We start from the raw sequence: 23256 nt of genomic DNA on the forward strand, positions 1-23256 counted from the left end.
TGGTGACCCCTGCTTTATATCAACTTGAAGTTAATATAGAGATTTACTGTAAGCGTTAAATAATAATAATCTGACTTATTTTTAACATTTTAATGACTGAGACCATTTATGGTCCCCGGGACCCCTAAAGGTAAAATAAATAAAAAAAAGCATATATTTTGTTATGGTTTGAAAATGAAAAATATCAAAATGGCCCCCACATGCTTTAATTTTTCTGTGTGCAGCCCTCAGTGGAAAAAGTTTGGACACCCCTGGCCTAGGAGGATAATGCATGAATAACAAACCGTTCTAGTCTAGACCAGTAATCTAAAAAAAAAACCCTCATCAAACTAATTTCCTCTTTAAGAGGATACCAGTGGAGACTGCACCTGTTGAGACAGGCAGTCACGCAACACTAACGGATTTGGCCGCTAGAGGTCGTTCGAGGTTCAATGAAAAAAACCCACAAAATAAACCTTCTACGTCACTAAACCACGCCTACCTCGTGCCCCCGCCCCCTTGTCGGCTTTTTTGAGCTGCACGCGACGCATCTATCTATTGTTGCCTGCTTCTTCTGTGTAAGTAGAGGAAGACAACACGACACATTCATCCTTCACATTCGCAAATTAACTTCAAACTCGCCGTTTGTCTGGACCAGAATGGCGGACACACGAGGCTGCCGTTGTGTTGGCGCCCTTTTGTCAACTCTTCTAAAGTGAATGGTGAGTAGCTTCACTCTTTAGCATCTCGCTTTATTGTCTGTCTGGCTTGTGGCTCAAACAAACATCAACGCGGCCTTCAACATACTCGCCGTAATGTTACAATTAACGCTATCATCTTTATATTCGTTATTATATTATATTATATTATATTATATTATATTATATTATGTTCGTTAGCTATGTTGTCCCTGTCAAAAATGGCACTTCCTACCTCGTGACCTGAAAGACAAGGAAAAACACGCCTGACTCCTCCCCTTTTTTACTATACTTTTATTTTGCTTTCATAATCAAGTAGTCGTTAAAATCTCCTTGTTTGCTAGTGTCACTACATGTAAGTTTTATTGTCTTCTATTACAGAAAAGTAATGTATCTTCTATTACAGAAAAGTAATGTATTTATGTTATTCACATGTGAATAATGCTGTATAATAGACTGTATTTATGTTATTCACATGTGAATAATGCTGTATAACAGACTGTATTATATATTATTCACATGTGAATAATGCTGTATAATAGACTGTATTTATATTATTCACATGTGAATAATGCTGTATAATAGACTGTATTTATATTATTCACATGTGAATAATGCTGTATAATAGACTGTATTTATATTATTCACATGTGAATAATGCTCTATAATAGACTGTATTTATATTATTCACATGTGAATAATCAGAATCAGAATAGTTTTATTGCCAAACATATCTCTGTCTTGAATTTGAAAAAAAAAAAAAAAAAAAAATTTTTCACTAAAGAAGGGTTCGGTGAATGCGCATATGAAACTGGTGGGGTTCGGTACCTCCAACAAGGTTAAGAACCATTATTGTGAGCGAACTGTGGTGCTGAATTTCCCCCAGGGATTAATAAAGTACTTTCTATTCTCTTCTATTCTAATGACACTCTCTGTTCACATGCTGGTGAAGCTTCCGTTCATTGATCATCTCATACCTCATCAGTTCAACTAAATTGTCCTAAATAAAGTCAAGAAGTCACACTAAAACCTAAGCAACATGTTTACGCTACTTGGAAAATTTGGGAATGACCCACTTGAAAAATGCTAGTCGAAGAGCCTCAATAATACAGGAGAGCTTTGATGTTTTAAGGCCCTATTGCAAAGCCCTTGGTCCTTAGACCTGTTTCAGAAAGGCTAGTAAAACAAGCCCTCTGCTGTTTTTAAGGACCCACTGCAAAAACGCTGGTCAAGGATCATCTAAATCAGGGCTCCCCAACCTTTGTTCCACCAGGGACCGGTTTAATGTATGCATTATATTCACGGACCGGCTTTCCACGTGTGGCAGAAAAAAAACTGCCAAAAAACGAGCACGAAAAATCAACTCACTATGACGCTGAAGTTGTGGGAGCCCTAGGCGTGTTTCTTTGCGAAGAGATGGTCCCCCACACCTTGATGGCATATACTGTATACCAGTGTTTCTTAACCCAGTGTTTCCCACACATTCATTTATTTGTGGCGGCCCGCCACGAAAGAATTACGTCCGCCACAAATAGATTTAATTATTTTAATTTTTAATTTTTATTTTATTTTATTTTTTTGTCCTGTCCAGCTTCTCAGGCAAATCATATAGTTGATGTAGATGCCCATATAGGCTGTTCAGATTTACTTTACAAAAGATACTTCTCTTGTTGCCTTATTTGTATATGACCACTACTGTTTTCTGTTTATTTGTTACTGACTGTGGCAGGACACCTCTGCCTCTGTTTCACTTTATGTTGCTGGTAAATAATATGGTTGTAGTAGTAGGCTAAAGTTAAATTATTTAGTTTGCACTAATTAAAGGGGCAGAGCTTTAAGAGACATTTTAGCTTTTATATTTTATAAGATATATTTTTTGTAAGAACCACAATTAATAAATATATTTCAGTGAATAACTTATTGTTCAAATCTGTATATAAATATGTACATAAAGTGTTGTAATTATATTGTAAAATGGATGGATGGATGGATGGACGTTTAAAACAAAACTGTTATTATTAATTAGTAAGTATAAATTTTTTTAGCCTTTTTAGAGAAAATCATATTATTGTAATAAATTATGCAAATTACTCGATGATGTCATGGTGACCACGCCCATGGCCACGCCCCCACCGCCACAGGTATCTTGCCGTTTATGGGAAACACTGTAACCATAGGGCCAGGAAAATAATACGTTACAGTAATCGACACGAGACGTAACGAACGCATGAATAATGATCTCAGCGTCGCTAGTGGACAAAATGGAACGGATTTTAGCGATATTACAGAGATGAAAGAAGGCCGTTTTAGTAACACTCTTAATGTGTGACTCAAACGAGAGAGTTGGGTCCAAGATAATACCCAGATTCTTTACCAAGTCGCCTTGTGTCATTGTTTGGTTTCTGCATTCCTGCATTGACTTTAGCAAATGTCTTGTAAATGACAACATGTAGTCTGTTTTTGTACACTTGTAGAGAAACTGGGATTTATTATTGAGGGTGTTGCAAAACATTGTTTTTGTACACTTGTAGAGAAACTGGGATTTATTATTGAGGGTGTTGCAAAACATTGAGTCACAGCTGCTTATGTGCGTCTTCCCTGGAGATCAATCCATAGCAACATAACATAGAAACGGTAGGAATTCAAGTGGGAAGGACTGTCGCGGTCAAGAAACTAGGAGTAGCCTTTATTCAAAAGGCGTGCTCTTCCTGGTTGCTTGTCGCCGGCTTCCTTCAGCTTCCGACAGCTGACTGCCGTGGGAACTGTCTGAATTCCTGCTGCATGTGAGGGAGGCACCACCACAGGCAGACTACATACACAAGCCCACAAATCTACAAAGGGCTGAACGGGATTAACGCAAGGCTGGTCTTTTGTGGCCGCTGCCAGGCCTGAGCAGAGCGAGATGAGCTGGGCCGAGGACGACTGGACCGTGGGCCTGTCGGGTCGATCCCTGCAGAAGGTGAAGGAGCTGCAGATCAATCAGGAGCGTCTGTCCAGAGAGAACAAGCAGAAGCAACTGCAGCTGGACAACATCCAGATTAGCCAGGAAAAGCAAACTGTGAAGGTACAAGCAGACTCACAAAACACCATTATTCCATTCAAAACCTACTATGTAATATTTTAGTCCAGTTGTGGTCACTGCTGTCAATCAGTCAAACAGTACATTTTGCTTGGTGCTGATGAAAGGATCTCCCCATGCATATTTTAAAAATGTTGCGTTTGCAAGGTAACCACATAATTGGCTTTGTATTTTTTCAAAGTGGTGCTAGAAAATCATAAAAACACTGGTGACATGTGGGGCTACAACGATAACATCTACTTATTTGATGAGGGGGAAAAAAGCTTTGATTTATATTAGGGCTGCAACTAACGATTAATTTGATCATCGATTAATCTGTCGATTATTACTTCGATTAATAATCGGATAAAAGAGACAAACTACATTTCTATCCTATCAGTATTTTATTGGAAAAAAACAGCATACTGGCACCATACTTATTTTGATTATTGTTTCTCAGCTGTTTGTATATGTTGCAGTTCATAAATAAAGGTTTATTAAAAAAAACAAAACCCAAAAAACCTCTGCGCATGCGCATAGCATAGATCCAACGAATCGATGACTAAATTAATCGGCAACTATTTTAATAATCGATTTAATCGATTAGTTGTTGCAGCCCTAATTTATATTATGTTGCTTCGTTTAATCGTTTTGAGTGTCACTAATAAAAATGGTTAAAATCCGGAATTTTGAATATGCGTGCATAGTTTCCTGCACACCGCAGAGCAGTGGTGTGTGGCAGCTAATAACATGCATTTTTTGCTTTTTCTTTGACTGCACACATGGTAAAAGTACAGTTTCAATGTTGATGATGTGCATTTATTAGAAATATATAATAAATATAAGCAGAAAAGTCGTTATTTCAACTAATTACCCTAAAGTATGCATTGAGGCTAAAAGTGTGTTTTATCCAGTTACTCAATTAATCAAACTAATCGACAGATTACTCGATTACTAAAATAATAGCTGCAGCCCTCGTGACATGTTAGCAGTGTTGGGTTAGTTACTGAAAACCAGTAACTAGTTATAGTTAGTAGTTACTTTATTTCATAAGTAACTCAGTTACTAACTCACATTACTTACACCAAAAAGTAATGCGTTACTGTGAAAAGTAACTATTTAGTTACTTGGGTGGTATAGCTCGGTTGGTAGAGTGGCCGTGCCAGCAACTTGAGGGTTCCAGGTTCGATCACAGCTTCTGCCATCCTAGTCACTGCCGTTGTGTCCTTGGGCAAGACACTTTACCCACCTGCTCCCAGTGCCACCCACACTGGTTTAAATGTAACTTAAATATTGGGTTTCACTATGTAAAAGCGCTTTGAGTCACTAGAGAAAAGCGCTATATAAATATAATTCACTTCACTTCACTTTTTTTTTTTTTAAGGCTCCCATTAATGCCCTTTTAGCCTTCATTTCAGTAGTGTTATTGCAGTGGAGAATAATACAACCTGTTGATCAATTTGACATGCATTTGCATCACTGAACTCTGCTAAGCCATGTGGTCTACATACAACACACAAAGACAAAGATATGTTTCAAAGGGCCAATTTATTTCAGGCCAGAACAAATTGACAAAACTATTTTAAATAGCTGCAACATAATATACATAAGTAACAAACAGCATAATAACAACATAGCTGTGAACCTGGCTTCACCCAAGGAAGGCACACATGACATACACAAAGCCTAACAAGGCATTTTTTTCTCTCAAGGAATTGTGAAATAAAATAATGTCTTCAGGAGATCAACACTGTACTGAAGCCCAGAACACTCTATGCATTTCCTCAGTTTTAGTTTAGAGATAAGGAAAGATTGGCCTGGCCCACTAGGATCCCTCTTTATGTTTGTGAACCTTATAGTCTATACATTTAGAGTGATGTGATAATCAAACACTCGAGAAGTCTAGAATGAAAGAGTATATAAGAGAATTGACAGAGTGTGTGTACCTTCAGTGATGAATGATGAGCAGAGGCAGAGTTTGGAGTGTCTTCTTTAGCTCGCTTTCCATGTTTATGTCCTCACTGTCCAGGTACTTGGAACATGTTTTCTGTGCCATTTGATGCCCGGTATCATGCTAATTAGCTGCCTGAAAGCGGGTGACTCCACTGTAGAAATAGCCTGCATGTCTTCTAGCACATACGCTGCAATGGCTCTATCAATGTTGTCCTGGCTAGCAGTCCCTCCGTTAAAATCCAGCCGCTGTTGCGTAGGTGGTGGTGGAGGTGTTGCTTTTGTAGCTGTTTCAGCATATTTGAATTGCTGTTTTCGACAGTAGATAGACATAATCTTTGATCCAAGACACAACTTACATTTAACTAAAATGTTATTTTCTTTGTGCTCGACAAAATAAAAGTAGTGAGAATATCTCCATGTTAAGAAACTCGACTTTGGCACCGCCATGATGTCTTGTTAGTAAACACAGACACCCCCCCACCCCCCCACCCCCACACACACAGCACGCCTCTTCTCCCCCTTGTGACACAGGAAGATTCAGAAGGTCGACACTGCAGCTCTCTAATAAAACACACTCAGATCTTCTCAGTTTCTAGCCGATACTATATAAAAAATAACTCTGTAACGCATCATGTAGTAACGGTAACTGAGTTACTGAATATAAAAAAATAACGCGTTCGACTACTAGGTCCCGCCGAAAATAACGGCGTTACAGTAATGCGTTACTTTGTAACGCGTTAGTCCCAACACTGCATGTTAGCATGTGAAAAACACAACCTCAAATGAACCAAGTAAAGTATGTGATGTATGTACAGTATGTGACCAGTGTGGGTGCAGCAGGTAAAATGCAAATAATGCATCTTGAAAACTATCCTGCTAACTTAGGGCAACATAAGTCAATTCTTCTTTCACAAGGTCAGCAAATATTAGTAAGATTTGGTAAGAATAGGAAGGGAAGCTTACTGTTCCTCACCTCGTTCATTGTTTTCCTTCTCCACTCCCTTTATCCACGTGTTCCTTCTAGTACGAGGAGGTGCGTGGGGAGCTCCAGACGGTGCAGAGAGAGCTTCAAGGTGTTCGTGAGGAGGCCAAGTTGGCCGTGACCACTAGTCAGCGCCTGACCCAGGAGCTTCAGACCAAGCAGGCCCAAGTGTGCTCTTTGGAAGGCCAGTTAGATGCTGCCCGCACCCACAGCAACAAACTCACACATGAAGTTAAAAGGTGGAGATGACAGTAACACAAAATAATTGTTTTTTTTAAGGTCACATTATAAGAACTACCGCACTGATTGTTATGTATTTGCAGACTGGAAGCAGAACTTGAAAGGTTCCAGACCAGCAGTCGGTCAGCGGACAACACTCCCTTCTCGACACCCTGCTGGAGCACCAGCTCCCCCTGGGAGCAGCATGGTACACGCCTAAAACCGACTGACAGTCCGGTAACGCAATCATAGCGTCAAGTTGAGAAACAAAAATTGGAGGGGTCTCAAATACGAGGAGGTCATGAGATAACCATTCTTTCCCAGCCCGTATCCCCACGATGAACATATTAATCAATCAATGTTTACTTATATAGCCCTAAATCACGAGTGTTTCAAAGGGCTGCACAAGCCACAACGACATCCTCGGCTCAGATCTCACATCAGGGCAAGGAAAAACTCAACCCAATGGGATAAAAATGAGAAACCTTGGAGGGGACCGCAGATGTGGGGACCCCCCACACCTCCCCGGGTGACCGGTGCAATGGATGTCAAGTGGATCTAACATAATATTGTGACAGTCCAGTCCATAGTGGATCTAGCATAATAGTGAGAGTCCAGTCCATAGTGGATCTAACATAATAGTGTGAGAGTCCAGTCCATAGTGGATTTAACATAATAGTGTGAGAGTCTAGTCCATAGTGGATCTAACATAATAGTGTGAGAGTCCAGTCCATAGTGGATTTAACATAATAGTGTGAGAGTCCAGTCCATAGTGGATCTAACATAATAGTGTGAGAGTCCAGTCCATAGTGGATCTAACATAATAGTGAGAGTCCAGTCCATAGTGGATCTAACATAATAGTGAGTGTCCAGTCCATATTGGTCCTAACATAATAGTGTGAGAGTCCAGTCCATAGTGGATCTAACATAATATTGTGACAGTCCAGTCCATAGTGGATCTAACATAATAGTGAGAGTCCAGTCCATAGTGGATCTAACATAATAGTGTGAGAGTCCAGTCCATAGTGGATCTAACATAATATTGTGACAGTCCAGTCCATAGTGGATCTAACATAATAGTGTGAGAGTCCAGTCCATAGTGGATCTAACATAATAGTGAGAGTCCAGTCCATAGTGGATCTAACATAATAGTGTGAGAGTCCAGTCCATAGTGGATTTAACATAATAGTGTGAGAGTCTAGTCCATAGTGGATCTAACATAATAGTGTGAGAGGCCAGTCCATAGTGGATTTAACATAATAGTGTGAGAGTCCAGTCCATAGTGGATCTAACATAATAGTGTGAGAGTCCAGTCCATAGTGGATCTAACATAATAGTGAGAGTCCAGTCCATAGTGGATCTAACATAATAGTGTGAGAGTCCAGTCCATAGTGGATCTAACATAATAGTGAGAGTCCAGTCCATAGTGGATCTAACATAATAGTGAGAGTCCAGTCCATATTGGTCCTAACATAATAGTGTGAGAGTCCAGTCCATAGTGGATCTAACATAATATTGTGACAGTCCAGTCCATAGTGGATCTAACATAATAGTGAGAGTCCAGTCCATAGTGGATCTAACATAGTAGTGTGAGAGTCCAGTCCATAGTGGATTTAACATAATAGTGTGAGAGTCTAGTCCATAGTGGATCTAACATAATAGTGTGAGAGTCCAGTCCATAGTGGATTTAACATAATAGTGTGAGAGTCCAGTCCATAGTGGATCTAACATAATAGTGTGAGAGTCCAGTCCATAGTGGATCTAACATAATAGTGAGAGTCCAGTCCATAGTGGATCTAACATAATAGTGAGAGTCCAGTCCATAGTGGATCTAACATAATTGTGTGAGAGTCCAGTCCACAGTGGATCTAACATAATAGTGAGAGTCCAGTCCATAGTGGATCTAACATAATAGTGTGAGAGTCCAGTCCATAGTGGATCTAACATAATAGTGTGAGAGTCCAGTCCATAGTGGATCTAACATAATAGTGTGAGAGTCCAGTCCACAGTGGATCTAACATAATAGTGCGAGAGTCCAGTCCATAGTGGATCTAACATATTAGTGTGAGAGTCCAGTCCACAGTGGATCTAACATAATAGTGAGAGTCCAGTCTATAGTGGATCTAACATAATAGTGTGAGAGTCCAGTCCATAGTGGATCTAACATAATAGTGTGAGAGTCCAGTCCATAGTGGATCTAACATAATAGTGTGAGAGTCCAGTCCACAGTGGATCTAACATAATAGTGCGAGAGTCCAGTCCATAGTGGATCTAACATATTAGTGTGAGAGTCCAGTCCATAGTGGATCTAACATAATAGTGAGAGTCCAGTCCATAGTGGATTTGAGACACTAGTGATTTAGGGCTATATAAATAAACATTGATTGATTGATTGATTGATCTAACATAATAGTGAGAGTCCAGTCCATAGTGGATCCAACATAATAGTGTGAGAGTCCAGTCCATAGTGGATCTAACATAATAGTGTGAGAGTCCAGTCCATAGTGGATTTAACATAATAGTGTGAGAGTCTAGTCCATAGTGGATCTAACATAATAGTGTGAGAGGCCAGTCCATAGTGGATTTAACATAATAGTGTGAGAGTCCAGTCCATAGTGGATCTAACATAATAGTGTGAGAGTCCAGTCCATAGTGGATCTAACATAATAGTGAGAGTCCAGTCCATAGTGGATCTAACATAATAGTGTGAGAGTCCAGTCCATAGTGGATCTAACATAATAGTGAGAGTCCAGTCCATAGTGGATCTAACATAATAGTGAGAGTCCAGTCCATATTGGTCCTAACATAATAGTGTGAGAGTCCAGTCCATAGTGGATCTAACATAATATTGTGACAGTCCAGTCCATAGTGGATCTAACATAATAGTGAGAGTCCAGTCCATAGTGGATCTAACATAGTAGTGTGAGAGTCCAGTCCATAGTGGATTTAACATAATAGTGTGAGAGTCTAGTCCATAGTGGATCTAACATAATAGTGTGAGAGTCCAGTCCATAGTGGATTTAACATAATAGTGTGAGAGTCCAGTCCATAGTGGATCTAACATAATAGTGTGAGAGTCCAGTCCATAGTGGATCTAACATAATAGTGAGAGTCCAGTCCATAGTGGATCTAACATAATAGTGAGAGTCCAGTCCATAGTGGATCTAACATAATTGTGTGAGAGTCCAGTCCACAGTGGATCTAACATAATAGTGAGAGTCCAGTCCATAGTGGATCTAACATAATAGTGTGAGAGTCCAGTCCATAGTGGATCTAACATAATAGTGTGAGAGTCCAGTCCATAGTGGATCTAACATAATAGTGTGAGAGTCCAGTCCACAGTGGATCTAACATAATAGTGCGAGAGTCCAGTCCATAGTGGATCTAACATATTAGTGTGAGAGTCCAGTCCACAGTGGATCTAACATAATAGTGAGAGTCCAGTCTATAGTGGATCTAACATAATAGTGTGAGAGTCCAGTCCATAGTGGATCTAACATAATAGTGTGAGAGTCCAGTCCATAGTGGATCTAACATAATAGTGTGAGAGTCCAGTCCACAGTGGATCTAACATAATAGTGCGAGAGTCCAGTCCATAGTGGATCTAACATATTAGTGTGAGAGTCCAGTCCATAGTGGATCTAACATAATAGTGAGAGTCCAGTCCATAGTGGATTTGAGACACTAGTGATTTAGGGCTATATAAATAAACATTGATTGATTGATTGATTGATCTAACATAATAGTGAGAGTCCAGTCCATAGTGGATCTAACATAATAGTGAGAGTCCAGTCCATAGTGGATCCAACATAATAGTGTGAGAGTCCAGTCCATAGTGGATCTAACATAATAGTGTGAGAGTCCAGTCCATAGTGGATCTAACATAATAGTGAGAGTCCAGTCCATAGTGGATCTAACAGAATAGTGAGAGTCCAGTTCATAGTGGATCTAACATAATAGTGTGAGAGTCCAGTCCACAGTGGATCTAACATAATAGTGAGAGTCCAGTCCATAGTGGATCTAACATAATAGTGTGAGAGTCCAGTCCATAGTGGATCTAACATAATAGTGTGAGAGTCCAGTCCATAGTGGATCTAACATAATAGTGTGAGAGTCCAGTCCACAGTGGATCTAACATAATAGTGCGAGAGTCCAGTCCATAGTGGATCTAACATAATAGTGTGAGAGTCCAGTCCATAGTGGATCTAACATAATAGTGAGAGTCCAGTCCATAGTGGGGCCAGCAGGAGACCGTCTCGAGGGGAGACGGGTCAGCAGCGCAGAGACGTCCCCAACCGATGCACAGACGAGTGGTCCACCCTGGATCCTGACCCAGGACAGCCAGCGCTTCATCTGTGGCCACCGAACCTGTTTGCCCCCCCCCCCCCCCCCACACACACACACACACACGAAGGAGAGGGGGGCATAGCAGAAAAGAAACGGCAGATCAACTGGTCTAAAAGGGGGGTCTATTTAAAGGCTAGAGTATACAAATGAGTTTTAAGATGGGACTTAAATGCTTCTACTGAGGTAGCATCTCTAACTGTTACTGCTAGAACATTCCATAGTACTGGAGCCCCAATAGAAAACGCTCTATAGCCCGCAGACTTTTTTTGGGCTCTGGGAATCACTAATAAGCCGGAGTTCTTTGAACGCAGATTTCTTGCCGGGACATATGGTACAATACACTCAGCAAGATAGGATGGAGCTAGACCCTTTAGTATTTTATACCTAAGTAGTAAAACCTAAAAGTCACATCTTAAGTGCACAGGAAGCCTCTGCTGAGACCACTTCATCGCTGTCCTTGCTCTTCTGCTTCAGCAACTTGACAAAGAGACCAAATGTTGTCTTTTTGTCTGTTAGGTAGCCGAAAGGATGACCGGACGGGCCAGAGAGAGGAAGCTCATAGCCAGGCCCTACACATCCGAGTAAGTTCACAAATGTTGGAATGACACACGCAAATTGAGCTGCTCGATGTATAACTTTCTATTTGTTTCAAAAAATTCAAGTCATGATTTCTTTCTGTAACCCCTCAGCAGCGGCTCCAGTTCTCAGACGCTCCCCCTGCCTCATCGCCGCGACAACCCAACACCCATCCGCGCAGCCACCCGTCCAACCAATCGGACCCGTTCGCCCCTCCCTTGGCTGTGTTTCCGTGGGAGCGTGACGACCCGAGGCCGGCGGCCAGGAGACCATCTCCATCTTCTCCCCAGACGCCTGACATCTTGGGTCATGGCCCATCGCAGCACCAGGCTTTGGAGAGAGAGCAAGAGCTCAGGACACAAACAGAAAGTGAGTGCGAGGGATAAATGTACTAATGGTTTGTCAATTGTACAAACCCCAAAACCAGTGAAGTTAGCACGTTGTGTAATTCGTAAATAAAAACAGAATACAATGATTTGCAAATATATTCAATTGACTGCAAAGACAAGATATTTGATGTTTTTTGCAAGTAATCATGAACTTGGAATTTAATGGCAGCAACACAATGCAAAAAGTAATACTAATAAACCCCAATACCATCACACATGCTGGCTTTTGAACTTTGCGCCTATAACAATCAGGATGGTTCTTTTCCTCTTTGTTACAGAGGACACGACGTCCACAGTTTCCAAAAACCGTTTGAAATTTGGACTCGTCAGACCACAGAACACTTTTCCACTTTGCATCAGTCCATCTTAGATGAGTTCGGGCCCAGCAAAGCTGGCAGCGTTTCTGGGTGTTGTTGATAAATGGCTTTGGCTTTGCATAGTACAGTTTTAACTTGCACTTACAGATGTAGCGACCAACTGTAGTTACTGACAGTGGTTTTCTGAAGTGTTCCTGAGCCCATGTGGTGATATCCTTTACACACTGATGTCGCTTTTTGATGCAGTACCGCCTGAGGGATCCAAGGTCCGTAATATCATGGCTTACGTGCAGTGACTTCTGCAGATTCTCTGAACCTTTTGATGATATTACGGAGCGTAGATGGTGAAATCCCTAAATTCCTTGCAACAGCTGGTGGACAAATGTTGTTCCTAAACAATTTGGTTAGGCATTTGTTGACAAAGTGGTGACCCTCGCCCCGTCCTTGTTTGTGAATGACTGAGCATTTCATGGAAGCTGCTTTTATACCCAATCATGGCACCCACCTGTTTCCATTTAGCCTGCTCACTTGTGGGATGTTCCAAATAAGTGTTCGATTAGCATTCCTCAACTTTCTCAGTCTTTTTTGCCACTTGTGCTAGCTTTTTTGAAACATGTTGCAGGCATCAAATTCCAAATGAGCTAGTATTTGCCAAAAAATAACAAAGTTTTCCAGTTCGAATGTTAAATATCTCGTCTTTGCAGTCTATTCAATTGAATATAAATTGAAAAGGATTTGCAAATCATTGTATTTTGTTTTTATTTACTATTTACACAACGTGACAACTTCACTGCTTTTGTATTCTGTGTTTTGTTGTGAAATATCGGCGACCCAGAAATGTGCCGTTATTTGGTGATCTATGTAAGGAAACATTAGTGGCAGTAAATCATCTGATATATCAATGACAACACTTCCATTCTGGGATGTTTCCATGCTATCTTCCCAAAGTGGAGTGCCTCTCGCACTTTAAGAGCCAGTGGAGTGTTTACTTAATAAGGTGTGTGTTTGTTTTTTGGTACGTGCCCAGCAAGATACTAGTAAGATAAAACCTAGGTTCTTTTCAAGTCATGCTGCAGGGGAGGAATCAGGAACAGTATAACATCATGTCAGTGTTGATCTACTGTCACACCTGAATTGTTTATCCACTGGCTAGAGATTGCAACAAAGGCCCTATTGTGTACACACACTGTACATTCACATGCTGCTGCCCTGTTTGGCCAAAGATCCTGTGTAAATAACTCACTGCTGATTATCTGATACAGCAGCACATCAAGCTAACTAAACATTGTTGTTAACGTTGACATCAGCTAATGGCGACTAAAATTCTACTAATATTTCTGTTCCGTCCGCCAGCGACTTTGTCACAAATGCAGCGTCAGGTGTCTTCTCTGGAGGAAGAGCTGAGTGTCAAGGCCGTGTCGTTAAAGTCACTCCAGGACGAGATGGGGCAGAGCAAGAAGAAGATGGCCGCCATGGAGCTCAGCCTACAGAAGGCGCACAACGAGCTTGGTGCTGCGCACACGCGAATGAGTCAGGAGAGCGAACGGGTAACGACACACTGATTGATTGATGGATTGAAACTTTTATTAGTAGATTGCACAGTACAGTACATATTCCGTACAATTGACCACTAAATGGTAACACCCGAATAAGTTTTTCAACTTGTTTAAGTCGGGGTCCACGTTAATCAATTCATGGACCCCGACCGACCCCAGTACTACTATCAGTAGTACTGGGGGTTTGAATTTACATCCTCTTACTTTTTGTCATTTACTTTTTCTTTAGATTATCTCTTAAAGGCCTACTGAAACCCACTACTACCGACCACGCAGTCTGATAGTTTATATATCAATGATGAAATCTTAACATTGCAACACATGCCAATACGGCCGGGTTAACTTATAAAGTGCAATTTTAAATTTCCCGCTAAACTTCCGGTTGAAAAACTCCTTTGGATATGACGTATGCGCGTGATGTAGCCAGTAGAACAGAGGTATGGCTCCCCCATTGAATACAATACTAAAAGCTCTGTTTTCATTTCATAATTCCACAGTATTCTGGACATCTGTGTTGGTGAATCTTTTGCAATTTGTTTAATGAACAATGGAGATTGCAAAGAAGAAAGTTGTAGGTGGGATCAGTGTATTAGCGGCTGGTTGTAGAAACACAACAAGAGGACTTACTTGGATAGCAGACGCTCTAGCCGATGCTAGCCACCAACCGATGCTAGCCGCCAACTGCATCTGTGATCGGGTGAAGTCCTTCATCGCGCCGTCGATTGCTGGAACGCAGGTGGGCACGGGTGTTGATGAGCAGATGAGGGCTGGCTGGCGTAGGTGGAGCGCTAATGTTTTTATCATAGCTCTGTGAGGTCCGGTTGCTAAGTTGCTAAGTTAGCTTCAGCGTCGTTAGCAACAGCATTGTTAAGCTTTGCCAGGCTGAGAATTATTAACCGTGTAGTTACATGTACATGGTTTAATAGTATTGTTGATCTTCTGTCTATCCTTCCAGTCAGGGATTTATTTATTTTGTTTCTATCTGCAGTTAAGCACAATGCTATCACGTTAGCTCAGTAGCTAAAGAGCTTCGTCGATGTATTGTCGTGGAAATAAAAGTCACTGTAAATGTCCATTTCGCGTTCTCGACTCTCATTTTCAAGAGGATATAGTATCCGAGGTGGTTTAAAATACAAATCCGTGATCCACAATAGAAAAAGGAGAGAGTGTGGAATCCAATGAGCCAGCTTGTACCTAAGTTACGGTCAGAGCGAAAAAAGATATATCTTTCACTGCATTCTAGTCCATCACTCTAACGTTCCTCATCCACGAATCTTTCATCCTCGCTTAAATTGATGGGGTAATCGTCGCTTTCTCGGTCCGAATCGCTCTAGCTGCATTGAAAACAATAGGAAAATATGAGGTGAACAACTGACTATGTCACGCTACTTCCGGTAGGGGCAAGGCTTTTTTTTATCAGAGACCAAAAGTTGCGAACTTTATCGTCGTTGTTCTATACTAAATCTTTTCAGCAAAAATATGGCAATATCGCAAAATGATCAAGTATGACACATAGAATGGATCTGCTATCCCCGTTTAAATAAAAACATTTTATTTCAGTAGGCCTTTAAGAGAGAAAAAAAAACATCTGCAATATATTTGTGGTGTTGTCCAAAGCTTTACATACCTTTGAGCTGTGCCTTTGTTGTTGTTTTTACTGTTATTTGTACAAAAGCCAAAAGCAGTTAAGTTGTCACGTTGTGTAAATGGTAGATAAAAAGAGAATACAATGATTCGCAAATCCTTTTCAACTTATATTCAATTAAGTAGACTGCCAAGACAAGATATTTCATGTTCACACTGAGAATTTTTTTTTTTTTTTGCAAATAATCATGAACTTAGAATTTAATGGCAGCAACACATTGCAAAAAAGTTGTCACAGGGGCATTTTTACCACTGAGTTACATTTCCTTTGGGTGTTATTGATAATTGGCTTTTGCTTTGCATAGTAGAGTTTTAACTTGCACTTACAGATGTAGCGACCAACTGTAGTTACTGACAGTGGTTTTCTGAAGTGTTCCTGAGCCCATGTGGTGATATCCTTTACACACTGATGTCGCTTTTTGATGCAGTACCGCCTGACGGATCGAAGGTCCGTAATATCATGGCTTACGTGCAGTGATTTCTCCAGATTCTCTGAACCTTTTAATAATATTACTGACCATGGATGGTGAAATCCCTAAATTACTTGCAATAGCTTGTTGAGAAATGTTGTTCTTAAATAATTTGCTCACGCATTTGTTGACAAAGTGGCGACACTCGCCCCGTCCTTGTTTGTGAATGACTGAGCATTTCATGTAAGCTGCTTTTATACCCAATCATGGCACCCACCTGTTCCCAATGAGCCTGTTCACCTGTGGGATGTTCCAAATAAGTCTTTGACGAGCATTCCTCACCTTTCTCAGTCTTTTTTGCCACTTGTGCCAGCTTTTTTGAAACATGTTGCAGGCATCAAATTCCAAATGAGCTAATATTTGCAAAAAATAATAAAGTTTTCCAGTTCGAACTTTAAGTATCTATTCAATTGAATATAAGTTGAAAAGGATTTGCAAATCATTGTATTCTCTGTTTATTTACCATTTACACAACGTGACAACTTCACTGCTTTTGGGGTTTGTATGTTTACTGGTAAATGCTAAACAAAAAAAACTAGTCCAACCATATGTAATGCAAGAACAGGGAGATGACCCAAACCTAAAATGGCTTTTTCTCAGTGAGATATTTATTAGACTTGGTGTCCTTTGCAGGCCTCAGGAGCTGAGCAGAGGCTGAAACAGCTTCAAGAGGAGCTTAAGTGCCAGAGGCAGAATGCTGAGAGTAGTCGCCTGCAGCACCAACAGCGCACCAAGGAGCTGGAGAAGCAACATCAGAGGGTGAGGACGCTCAATACATTACGTATCGAGACGTCGGCTCACATCTTGTGTGTTTTGTGGCATGCCTACAGGACGTGCTGGAGCTCCAGAAGGAGAAGCAGAGTATGGAAAAGCAGCATCAACAGGAGGTTCATAAATGCAACCAGGAGCTCCAGCAGGCCAGGACGCTTCACAATGCCTTGCAGGCCCAGCATGACAAGGTTAATACACACACACACACATACAGTACTTATCATATACAGTATAGTGTATCAGGGGTGTCCCAACCATAGACATGTTATAAGTAGACGCAGCATTGGCTGCTGTGACGCGAGAAATTGGCCGCCATCTTGAAGTGGTGACGAGGAGCCGGCGAGCAGCCTAAACTGACAGCTGACAGGTAGAAAACAAAGATACTAAACTGACAGTTGACAGGTAGAAAACAAAGATGCTAAACTGACAGTTGACAGGTAGAAAAAAAATATACTAAACTGACAGTTGACAGGTAGAAAACAAAGATGCTAAACTGACAGTTGACAGGTAGAAAACAAAGATACTAAACTGACAGTTGACAGGTAGAAAACAAAGATGCTAAACTGACAGTTGACAGGTAGAAAACAAAGATGCTAAACTGACAGTTGACAGGTAGAAAACAAATATACTAAACTGACAGTTGACAGGTAGAAAACAAAGATGCTAAACTGACAGTTGACAGGTAGAAAACAAAGATGCTAAACTGACAGTTGACAGGTAGAAAACAAATATACTAAACTGACAGTTGACAGGTAGAAAACAAAGATGCTAAACTGACAGTTGACAGGTAGAAAACAAAGATGCTAAACTGACAGTTGACAGGTAGAAAACAAAGATGCTAAACTGACAGTTGACAGGTAGAAAACAAAGATGGTGTTCAGCGTTTTCCTGCTCAAATGAGCGGACTGTTGAAAATAGGAATCGGGGGATTACTTTTCACAAGTAAGATTTAACATTAACATACTATTGGTTGTATTTTGTGAAAAGAATATTACCACAGAGTTGAGAAGGAGCAAAGATCTTCAATAGTACTGAAATCATAGCCGCCAGCAAACAAGAGTATGACCATAATAGAATTGCTTGTCAATGACATTAATTAAATTTAAAAATGTCATACTTGAATAACATAAAGTTGTTAGACAGAATTTGGTTTTATTCTGAATCCAGTGAAACAGATTGGTGGTTTTAGCTGATATAAAGACTTTCAAGTGTTTATTTGTTTATGTTTAAGTATTTGGCAGATGCTTTTATCCAAAGCGACATACATAAAAAATACATATAAAACAATCACTGTAAACATGATTATTTAAGGGAAGAATGTAATACAAAATATCAATACAAAGTGTCAAGACTAGGGATGATACTCGAAACCGGTTTTCCCGGTTGTTCGATAAGAAAAGAACCGAGTTCTCGGACTCGAATCCCTTTTTGAGAACCGGTACCCGTTATCGAGACCAGTATAGTAAAGAAAAAGAGTTGGTTCTTTATTCGAATCCATCGGAACAAATCCCGTGTGACATCACAAGAAATGACGTCACGTAGCTCAGTCATTAGGCGCAGATAGCGAAAGCAGGAAAAAACTGGACGGGAAAAAGCGCTCCAAGGTGTAATAAAGTTAAAAACAAAAGGTATAATCCAATGAATAACTTTACAGAGAGATTTGAGCAGACTACAAACACATGACCAACACTTTTACGACCAACCGGAAACATAGCAACCAGGCTAGCAACGCACCTCCTTTACGGCAGCTGTCACAACGTTCTTAAAGCAACCGCAGCACATACATATATATACAACACATCTCCCTTTTTTTACTTTTGTTTTTCTTTCCTTGTAAACAAAACAAAATCACACTGTATATGTGTTGTCTGTCTAATTATAAATAATGCAGACGAGGCTTGTTGGCTGAGTTCCTGATGTTTACTTTCACAGCGTGCTCATAACCTCATTCTTACGTGACGACATGCAACAACACTTTTCGGGGCTACCGCGCATGCTCGTCACTCCCGTTGCATGCTGGGTAGTGTAGTTGTTATATTCCCTAGCTCATAACATCTTTCCCCCTATAAAGAAATAATGTTAACTCAATAAAGTGTATTTCTTTTTTTAGCTTTAACTTTTCATTTTTTAGCACTGTAACCACATTTGCAAACAACTTTTCTCTTCATAGAATTTTCTTTCAATAAAGAAATAAAGTGCAAAAATGTCAAAGCATCATAACAGTTATGTCAAATAGCAGCAAAACTGCACTTTTTGGAGAGCTGTATTAGTTTCAGTTTTGTGCCCAAGGGACTGATTTTATTTAACACTATATTATTATTTATACACCTATAGTGATCACAGAGACAGGTTGTTTTTGTGTTACTGTATATATTTGTTTTTCTGAAAAATCCCACTTAATATACTTTGGGTAACAACAGTCAATATTTATTTATTTTATTTTATTTTTTTAGTGGGGTAACAGTCAATATTTATTTATTTATTAGATTAAATAGTTTTCTTATATAATAAAAGTGAGCTTTTGTTAAACCAATTATTGTGTTTTTTTCCATATACAACAACCTATCTGGACTCGATAAGAGAATCGATAAGGAATCGGTTCGATGAGAGGATTCGATAATAGGCTCGAACTCGATAATTTCTTATCAAACATCATCCCTAGTCAAGACAGAATAAACTCTCTGCTGCTGCAGCAACAGAGATACAGTCTATAAGATATATAGATATCTAATGTATTCATACATTGTTTATGTAGGATATACACATGTATATATAATCTAATCATATTGTTTCTTCAACTTAAAAATAGCTGACCGTTTTTTTCCCCTTCTCTGGGATTATATTCCCAGTTTTGATCTCGGACGTCTGGTCACTTATAGCATATAAAAATATTCTATTACTGTTAAGCAAACTATGAATAATAAAACATGTGTCCTTTATCATAGCTACACGTATGACAAAAAAGTGCGTGAAAATCAGTGGTATTCAGTGAGGTAAAATGAATTAGATGCGCTGACAGTTCATTGCTCCTGCCAAATGAATTGCACTGAGTGGAGCGGATCACCACTCCAAGATGGCGGCCCCGCGTCACGTCAGCGCTAGTAGGCAGTAGCGCTCCATGCTGCGTACCCTTAGAAGATGTCTATGGTCCCAACTGTTAATTTCAACCTGGAGATCAGTTTTGTGTCCCTTTGCATATTCCAAAAGTAAAAAAAAACCAACTAATACCTAAATATATATACTAAGATGCGGATGTTTTGTTCACATACAGTACCATGTATTGACCTAAATTGGATTGGCTTTTGCATATTTGACATACAAATTGTTTCAAAGTTATCGAAATTTAATTTTTTCTGCATGCAGTGGTAAAAATTTGGACACCCCTGAACGCCAACTTTTGCTGTCTTCTGCTGTCTTTTGCTTATATTCCTCCTCCTCTGTGCCTTCTTTCCCTTTCACGCCTCCTCACTTATCTGTGCCAAATGTCAATAAACTTTTCTTATTTCTTCACCCATGCTTGTGTCATTCCTTTGTGCTCGCCCCCCTTTTCACGTTTGCTCTCTCTCTCTCTCTCTGTGTTTTCCTTCCACCTTCTGTAATCTCTGCTCGGTCCTTTCCCTCTTCACACGGTCCCCCTCCAGGGGAAAGGTTGAGCAGCAAAGGTAAAGATGGCGACGGAGAATGTATTTTGTATGGAAGTGTGACATCGTCAACTCATAACCGCCATTGTCGTTCTCAGTAACAGAGGTGTGAAGGCATGTCGCTACAACTGCATGACAACAAGATGTGATGTGTTTTTTTTTTTTTTTGGTTTTCCTTTTTTACTCGCACATTTCAAGGAATGCTGAGTGATGTCATCATTATTACCTCAGAGCAGAATAATTCAGGTTGAGGGTCGGCCTGAAAGTCTTGCGGTCACTTTGAAGCATTTGACACAGTTAAATTGCCCCAATTTGGTTTTGTTTACTACCAAGCTGCAAAATTCTGACTAGACCACTGGAAGAAAGCTAATAGTTTTCTTTGCCTGCAAAGTCTGAAGAGGATTTGTTTTTACGGTATCTGACTGGTACCCTGCTTTTGCAACGACAGCCATTCTTTCCTGTTTCTGTCTTTATTGTCGTACTTTCTATTTTGCCTAACAAATTCCTCGTTGCCATTCTCAGCTGTCTGTACAGCAGCAGACACTGGATAAAGAGTTGGGGTCTTTAAAAGAGAAAGTCAAGTTCACAGAGAGACAACTGCAGGAGAGTCAGAAAAAAGAAGCACAAATCCAAGCCAAACTGAAGGTAAAAGAGTAATGCATACCCAAACTGGTCTAGCTGCATCAATAATGCATTGACTGGACAGAAGGACCTTTGTAAATGTTTAAACAGTGTGCTAATGTACCATATGTCTGCCTGTCTAACAGCTAGATAAAGTGCACATTAAATAGATAACAGCAGCTGCTTAATGATAATGTTCTTTAATTGTTTCTCTCCAGCTAGCAAATTTAGATCAACTAATCAAATCCTTTTAGGGGAAACGAGAGCTCACTTCAGTGCTTTTAATTCCCTCTGTTTATATTGGGCTCCATTAGGAAGCGATGCATAATGCGGAGGGCGTGGCGGCGAGTCTCCAGCAGAGCAAGAAGAAAGTGCGAACCTTGGAGGAAGAGGCGAGCCGACTGGCAGAGGAGCGAGCTGGTGCCCTTCGCCTTCTCAAAGAACTGCAAGGTGCACTAAGTCATTTACCATATATGGAGGCGAAAACTGGCCTATTCTGCCACCTGCTGGTCTATGATGCATCCCAATACATTTACTGTAATGTGAAACGATGAATAATTAAAGGCCTACTGAAAGCCACTACTACCGACCACGCAGTCTGATAGTTTATATATCAATGATGAAATCTTAACATTGCAACACATGCCAATACGGCCGGGTTAACTTATAAAGTGCAATTTTAAATTTCCCGCTAAACTTCCGGTTGAAAACGCCTTTGGATGATGACGTATGCGCGTGACGTAGCCAGTGAAACAGAAGTATCGGTACCCCATTGAATCCAATACAAAATAGCTCTGTTTTCATCTCATAATTCCACAGTATTCTGGACATCTGTGTTGGTGAATCTTTTGCAATTTGTTTAATGAACAATGGAGACTGCAAAGAAGAAAGTTGTAGGTGGGATCGGTGTATTAGCGGCAGACTACAGCAACACAACCAGGAAGACAGATGGATAGCAGACGCGTTAGCCGCCAAACTCACCTTAACTTCCTCTGTCTCGCCGACCGCATCGGTGATCGGGTGAAGTCCTTCGTCGCACCGTCGATCGCTGGAACGCAGGTGAGCACGGGTGTTGATGAGCAGATGAGGGCTGGCTGGCGTAGGTGGATAGCTAATGTTTTTAGCATAGCTCTGTGAGGTCCGGTTGCTAAGTTAGCTTCAATGACGTCGTTAGCAACAACATTGTTAACCTTCGCCAGGCTGGAAAGCATTAACCGTGTATTTACATGTCCATGGTTTAATAGTATTGTTGATCTTCTGTCCATCCTTCCAGTCAGGGATCTATTTATTGTGTTTCTACATGCAGTTAAGCACGATGCTATCACGTTAGCTCCGTAGCTAAAGTGTTTCGTCGATGTATTGTCGTGGAGATAAAAGTCACTGTCAATGTCCATTTCGCGTTCTCGACTCTCATTTTCAAGAGGATATAGTATCCGAGGTGGTTTAAAATACAAATCCGTGATCCACAAAAGAAAAAGGAGAGAGTGTGGAATCCAATGAGCCAGCTTGTACCTAAGTTACGGTCAGAGCGAAAAAAGATATGTCTTGCACTGCATTCTAGTCATTCACTCTAACGTTCCTCATCCACGAATCTTTCATCCTCGCTCAAATTAATGGGGAAATCGTCGCTTTCTCGGTCCGAATCGCTCTAGCTGCATTGTAAACAATAGGAAAATGTGAGGAGCTGTTCAATTGACTACGTCACGCTACTTCCGGTAGGGGCAAGGCTTTTTTTCATCAGATACCAAAAGTTGCGATCTTTATCGTCGTTGTTCTCTACTAAATCCTTTCAGCAAAAATATGGCAATATCGCGAAATGATCAAGTATGACACATAGAATGGATCTGCTATCCCCGTTTAAATAAAAACATTTCATTTCAGTAGGCCTTTAAGTTCATAAGTAGTAGTATAAAAAATATTGTCAGGGCACGCCCCTTCCTTTAAAGGATCATTGGGTTTGGGTCCAGCACCAAGCGCTCGGACGAGATCTGACCAATCTTAGTCTGTGAGCGTGAAGTGATGAAGCCTTCTTGGA

General features: G+C 40.5%; 1 protein-coding gene across 1 annotated transcript in view; it reads left to right on the plus strand.

The window, feature by feature from the left end:
• Window positions 1-469: 469 nt before the first annotated feature.
• Window positions 470-23256, plus strand: part of si:dkeyp-115e12.6 (centromere protein F) — a 45389-nt gene continuing 22602 nt past the window's right edge. The window contains exons 1-12 of the mRNA XM_062044233.1: window positions 470-557; window positions 638-701; window positions 3564-3741; window positions 6713-6909; window positions 6994-7097; window positions 11753-11817; window positions 11926-12181; window positions 13872-14065; window positions 16822-16947; window positions 17019-17147; window positions 21123-21245; window positions 21536-21671. Coding sequence (XP_061900217.1) covers window positions 3580-3741; window positions 6713-6909; window positions 6994-7097; window positions 11753-11817; window positions 11926-12181; window positions 13872-14065; window positions 16822-16947; window positions 17019-17147; window positions 21123-21245; window positions 21536-21671 — 1492 coding nt within the window. The 5' untranslated portion in view covers window positions 470-557; window positions 638-701; window positions 3564-3579. The remainder of the gene's footprint in view (window positions 558-637; window positions 702-3563; window positions 3742-6712; window positions 6910-6993; window positions 7098-11752; window positions 11818-11925; window positions 12182-13871; window positions 14066-16821; window positions 16948-17018; window positions 17148-21122; window positions 21246-21535; window positions 21672-23256) is intronic.

Source organism: Entelurus aequoreus, linkage group LG04, assembly GCF_033978785.1.
Source record: "Entelurus aequoreus isolate RoL-2023_Sb linkage group LG04, RoL_Eaeq_v1.1, whole genome shotgun sequence".
NCBI lineage: Eukaryota > Metazoa > Chordata > Actinopteri > Syngnathiformes > Syngnathidae > Entelurus > Entelurus aequoreus.